Source organism: Bidens hawaiensis, unplaced genomic scaffold, assembly GCF_021521415.1.
Source record: "Bidens hawaiensis isolate Kalapana, Puna unplaced genomic scaffold, B.hawaiensis_p1.1 tig00008249_1, whole genome shotgun sequence".
Classification (NCBI taxonomy): Eukaryota; Viridiplantae; Streptophyta; class Magnoliopsida; order Asterales; family Asteraceae; genus Bidens; species Bidens hawaiensis.
Window position 1 is genome coordinate 26,198 of NW_027491586.1, and position 6,000 is coordinate 32,197.

General features: G+C 34.7%; 1 protein-coding gene across 4 annotated transcripts; it reads right to left on the reverse strand.

Annotated features, from left to right (window-relative positions):
- Positions 1–1,756: 1,756 nt before the first annotated feature.
- Positions 1,757–5,692, reverse strand: LOC143637357 (spermine synthase-like). 4 transcript variants are annotated; one of them, XM_077104761.1, is made up of 11 exons: positions 5,661–5,692; positions 4,718–4,926; positions 4,509–4,553; positions 3,609–3,685; positions 3,402–3,524; positions 3,212–3,316; positions 3,052–3,124; positions 2,894–2,965; positions 2,178–2,373; positions 1,966–2,095; positions 1,757–1,885 (listed from the first exon to the last, which is right to left on the reverse strand). In XM_077104761.1, exons 2-11 carry the CDS (start codon positions 4,893–4,895, stop codon positions 1,826–1,828), a joined length of 1,059 nt encoding a protein of 352 aa, XP_076960876.1. In that variant the 5' UTR covers positions 4,896–4,926; positions 5,661–5,692; the 3' UTR covers positions 1,757–1,825. The 4 variants fall into 4 exon arrangements, with proteins under 4 accessions (XP_076960876.1, XP_076960878.1, XP_076960877.1 ...); XM_077104763.1 differs by lacking the exon at positions 5,661–5,692 and adding an exon at positions 5,058–5,096; XM_077104762.1 differs by lacking the exon at positions 5,661–5,692 and adding an exon at positions 5,053–5,079.
- Positions 5,693–6,000: the final 308 nt, after the last annotated feature.

Consider the following 6,000-nt stretch of genomic DNA (forward strand, 5'->3'; position numbering starts at 1 on the left):
TACCCGGGTTTGAGTGGCTAATAAGTAATATAAATTATTGTCTTCTAAGTTTGATATGAATGATCTAGGGGAGGTTAATGTTATCCTAGGTATGATCATAAAAGGGAGTAACAATGGTATAACTATGATTCGATCTCATTACATTGAGAAAGTATTGAAGAAATTCAGTTAGTTTGATTGTCCTTCGGTTATAACTTCTATAGATAATAATATCAAGCTTATGTCTAATTAAGGTGATTTTATTTCTCAGCTAAGGTTTTTAAAAGAACATATATTATGCTCTATGTTATTCAGGTTTCCTTCAGTTTTAAAATGGTATTATAATGCAAGTTATATAATTAAGTGGATGTATATTCTTTCTTAAAGGGAGATTTCATTTTTTAGGTAATTAAGAAATGAATTTGCATCACTTGTTAATGGAACACGAGTTTCTAGCAGTTGTAATAACTGATAAAAGTGGTTGAATGGCTAAGAAACTATCACTACAAAATTCCATTGTGGTCAAACCGATATCACCAAAATCTATCAGGTGGGATAGTATTGAGTATGGGTTATAGTCAAATGTATAATGGCAAGTCTAGACAGCTATATATTATACTATGCAAGGTGTGATATCAGTATAGTTTGTAATATTTGAGTATAGTTTGACTGATGATCTAACTAAAAGGTTAGGAAGAGATCTCGTGAACATATCAGTCATGGGGATGGGTTCAAGGTCCATACTTTAATATCCTATGTCAAGACACCCAATTCCCATCTAATACAACGTTAGATGCTGAATTCAATGCGGAAAGCTTGTCATAGAGATATTGGAACACAATATCTTAAACATCCCAAGGTTTGTGTTCGGACCACAAGATAAAGAAGGTTGAAGTATAAGTTCTTAATAGTTCATTGATAAATTGCAGTGCGGGTGCGATAATAATGAACTACCTATAAGAATATGAAGTTTAGCCGCTTCAAGAAGCTTTGGACTTAGGTTTTGATATATTCTTTGAAGGATTAGGACACAGGCTAGTAAAATATCGTGTCGAGTGGAATTTGAATTTATAAACGTATGTGTTCAATCCATAGGACACCCCGATATTCGAATATTTGGATCGTGTAAGATGAAAATTCAATCCGTAGGACATTTTTATTTATGCGTACGTTTGCGTTTCTGTGAAGATGGTTAAGTTAATCATGGATATTACTAAAATAGGGGAGGATTGTTGGTTATTTTAGTGTTATTGGATTAACTTCTCAACCTATTTGCGAGTTACAACAAAATCATTGCATGGGTACCTGGCTTCAACTAGCCAGACAAAACCATCGTCCTACGAGGACCAATCACCTGTAATCCACAAAGTATTAAAACATATAAAAGTCGCCTTGGGTCAAAATGCTACAAGTTTTACCTGAAATGATCCCTAGATATTACAAGCTTGGTACCAGCTTACAACCCAAGAACCTTGGTTAACTTTTAACTATGCTCGAGTCCTAAAGTGAGCACTGACCAGTTCTGAGCCAAACGGACCACAATAATAAAAAAATAACAATGACGGTACTATTATTTAGAACCGTTGGATTAAATACACCACACCGTTTGACCCAATGTTTTGGTCAATCATTCAGCATGACCCACCAATCCTCATTCATTTCTTTTACTATACTTGTCCCTTTGTAAGCATAACTAAATAAACCAGAAACAAAGTTAAAAACAGGCACATGTCCTTACCAACCATAACATAACAACATTCCAGACAATAATAAATAACCAAATCTTGTAAAAAATCCAACATTATTCAAATAACCAATTCCAAACAATATCACACATGAATCGTTCTCAAAGGCATTTCACCTCCTTCCTCACAAATGGTGGCAATGCAAATGCAGCTCTATGCATCTGTCAATATTACAAGTAGTAAATAAAAAATGATTAATGTTCCAAACGTCATTTAAATAACTCTAGTGTGGATACATTACCTCGGAGTTGTAGAACTTGAGTTCTCTGTAATGGTTAACCGCACCCTCTAACTTCTCAATAGGGTTCACAGGGTTCCTAAAATCAACAGGCGGCCCCTCGGTTGAACACAGTATAAATCCAATAACACCACTGAATAATAAACAAACTGTCACCAAACTGAATACCTTAAAAAATACTTGTGCAAAAGATGGGAAAATGAAAGTAATTGCACCTTGGGTATGTGGGGACACTTGTCCATGCATAATGAACAGACCCTTTGAATATTTTCTGGCAAACCGAAACTATATCCTCAATAAGATGTGTGTGCAGCCACATGCTCTCCGCCATGTTACACAGAACGCCACCTGGCCTTAAAGCACGAGCCATCATCTCAAAGAAAGGTCTCTCCACAAGCTCTTGAGCCGGACCTGTACTTGATACAATACACAAATTGGCATTCATGCATAAAATAATAACAAACTGGACAAATGATCGGTGTGCTTTGACCATATTGCAGGATTGTTTGGTCCCCATATTCTAAAAATTGCAAACCTAGTTCAAAAGTGAGTGAGAGGGTTGTGCGCTTGGTCTTTACTTGATCCCAGTTAGTTTTAAACCGAAAAGAGATGTCATATGAGGGTAATTGTGTCTTTTCAAATTCGGAACCCTAATAAAATACTTTTTCAAACTTTAGAAATTCTGACGTCGAATTTATCACCTTCGCACTGAACCTTCGTGAAGGCTCTTTCCGTTAAGGTGATGATGTCGACGTTAAAAACCAACTGGAAATAACAGTATGAACTAAACATGCAACTGTTTCACAAATGTTCTGACTAAAATTGCAAATTTTAAAATCTGGAAGACCAAACTTACAATATGGTCAAGCCACAGGGACCATTGTGAAATTTTCTCAAATAACAATATTGAGATTTGGAAGTAAGAACATACCAACGGGATCTGAAGAATCAACAATAATGGCATCATATTTCCCATCGGGTGTATTCCTTATAAACTCAACAGCTGTTCAAAACAAAAATAAAGATTTAACAAAAATGCAAAAATAGATAATTTTTTGGAGTAAAAAAAGTAAGACACTTGAAATTTACCATCTCCAACATGAAGATGAACACGAGGATCTTCAAAGCCAACAGCTAATTCAGGGAAGAACTTCTTACTGACCTATGAAACAAGAAATTATAGAACAAGCATTAATAATATCAAACCAGAAATGGAAGTTAATAACAGGATACGGTTTTCACCACATACATCTATGACCATTTTATCTATTTCACATATGTCAATTAATTCTACGGAGCTGTGACGGGAAATTTCCCTCAGAACGCCGCCATCACCGCCACCAAGCACCAGAACCTATGAATAAACAATATACAGTCAGTTCTTAAGTATAATAAATGTTATAACAGCAAAAAATAACAATAAGGGTAAAGATACTTGCTTTTTTGGGTGATTTGATTGAACAAAGAGGAAGATGGGCTATCATCTCCTGATAGGCACATTCATCTTTCTCAGTAAGTTGAAGAATGCCATCAAGAACAAGCACCTTTCCATATGCTGCAGACTGCGTATCAAATAAATGATCAAATATGTATGTATGCATTATGCATGTGTGCATGTATGTGTGTGTGAGAGAGAAATGACATACCTGGAAAACCAGGACCTCTTGATAGTCTGATTTCTCCTTGAACAAAATCCTTTCTACAGCCAAAGAATGTGCTTCTCCTGCACACACAAAGACACTAAATAAGCCATAAGCTACTCATTTACAATAAAATAGTGGTATTGATTTGGGTGCAATTATTCCACCATTTCTATGTCATCAAAAAGTATTTAAGGCATTTAATAAATTATCGCAACGCATTCCTTAACGTGTATGCCATGTCATAATGTTCAAATCTTCATGCAGCCGATAAAGTAATAGCTTTTTAAAAGGTTGAACAACATTTTAAACACTAGCACTGCAACAATTGATTATATATACATATTGAAAAAATTATATTGTTAAAAGTCAATTGTATACGACACCCTTTAATAATGAAAGAATGCAAGCATGCGTTTCAAACAACGATCTGGTTTTCAAGAGAAGTAGATCTTCTGGATCAAACACATTTAGTACTAAGTACTAACGGTGGGAAAAATAGCTGAAACACCTAACATTGAAAGTCTTGAAAACAATAGCATTGCAAGTTTTATAGGACAAAACGTGTAAAGTTTTTCAAGAATATATAACAAAGAAAGAACATGCAGATTTTGTCAGAAAAGCGCATACTTGTTTCAGAACAATATAAATCCTTATTTGTAGTTGATCGTTCAACAAGTACTAACAGTGATATGACTAGGTACTGCTTTTCAGTGAGTGTTTTAATTCATTTAAACCTTTCAGAAAAATTAAGTCTCTTCTAGGATCAACAAGATTAATTTTAAACAACTAAAGAACAATGCAAATAACTTCGAGCCATCAATGCAACAATTAATTCAAACTATAAAGCTCGAGTTGCAGTAGCCATACTGCATAATCACTCAATGTGATTCCATGTCTACATACCTGGCCACATGGGGTTGTTAAAGTAAACACGTTTGGCCCCATCATCTGCAGTTAGTAGCATAACAATGAAAAGGGGTCAATAATCAGATTCAGAAGCAATCCATAAAGTAAGCCATTTTTTTTATGTTTTCCTCGTATAAAACAATCACTTTAACATGAAAAGCAACTGAAAATGTATGCAAATACATGTAAAAAAGAAAGAAAATGACCAGAAGACCCAGTTTCAGAGAACCATCCAGAAACAACTGTTGCATGACAGTTGGCTTCAAGCTCGGGGTCAGGAGCACAAGCCCGGGCCTTGAGACAACAAGAAGGGATATGACCCTCATTCACCTTCCCATCCATAGTCTTCTGGCATCCCGAATCTCTTCCTGCGTCTCCCTCCATGTATTCTCCTTTTATTCTCCAGCTCCAGTCTCTAACCACAGTAAACATGAACGAATCACAAAAATAATACCTTTAACCAGTAATATAATATAAATCAGAAACAAATGAACCAATATAGACATCAATGAAACAAGGTCGAAGATTGCAAAAATCCAACTGTACTCCTTGTCTCCTTCAATTCAACAAATAAGCTACATATTTTACTTTCATTTGAAAGAGAAAACCGCCCCTAAAGTTATAAAGAATCCCAAGTAAGATTAGGGTTTAAGGCCCACTTTGAATTGAACACAGAATAGACAAATCATGTCATCATCTTTAAAAAACCTGCAGCACTTTGCCCTACAAGCATAAGAAGACAACTCCCCTATAATATTATAAACTATATTATTATTATTATTATTATTATTATGATTAAAAACTTAAAATATCAATGTTTGTTTGTGACATTCTGTCACTAAAGGCCCCTGCTTTTACACATGAATTATACAAGTGATGATAGCAAAATAAAAGTACAATTAGACTAAATAACCGGAAAATAATGATTAAAGCAAAATCAGACTGGCAAATTCAAAGAAAAGAATGCATCAGTATAAAGCACATGCCATTCATTAAACCAAACGACACTACTGGAAAGGAATAAACAAACAATTTAATTTGTAAGATTGAGCGGGAAATCAAGTAAAAGTCACAACTATCATAAATCGGTCAAAGAAGGTATCTGAAACCGTAACATTCAGTCAAAATAAAAGGAAAGGAAAGGCGTACCTGTGATAATAAGAGCTCTGATTATCCAAATGCTTATGAATATGTGCTACTATTAGTATTATTAGGGATCGAATAATAAATGAATCGAAAAGCGCACTGTTGGAGTTTGGGGACGAAGAAGAAGAAGAAGAAGAAGAACACGAACACGATGCACGCATGACTCAGTATTATTATTATTATTATTATTAATGGAAACGGAATGATTACCAAATTACTCATAGGTCCTTCCTTGAACCTGTCACGTGGAACATTTTGCTTTGATCAAATATTATTATTATTAGTCAAATGTATTTTTAAAGGTAAGCCGTCACGTCGTCTTGAAATTCTATTATTTAAAACC

Excerpts from the sequence above, each read along its gene's own strand:
- LOC143637357 (XM_077104760.1), bottom strand. The coding sequence starts at position 4,943 with ATGTTTACTGTGGTTAGAGACTGGAGCTGGAGAATAAAAGGAGAATAC. Across the intron at positions 3,125-3,211 it reads TAGATAAAATGGTCATAGAT|GTCAGTAAGAAGTTCTTCCC; the intron begins GTATGTGGTGAA and ends CTTGTTTCATAG. Across the intron at positions 2,096-2,177 it reads AGTGTCCCCACATACCCAAG|TGGTGTTATTGGATTTATAC; the intron begins GTGCAATTACTT and ends TTTATTATTCAG.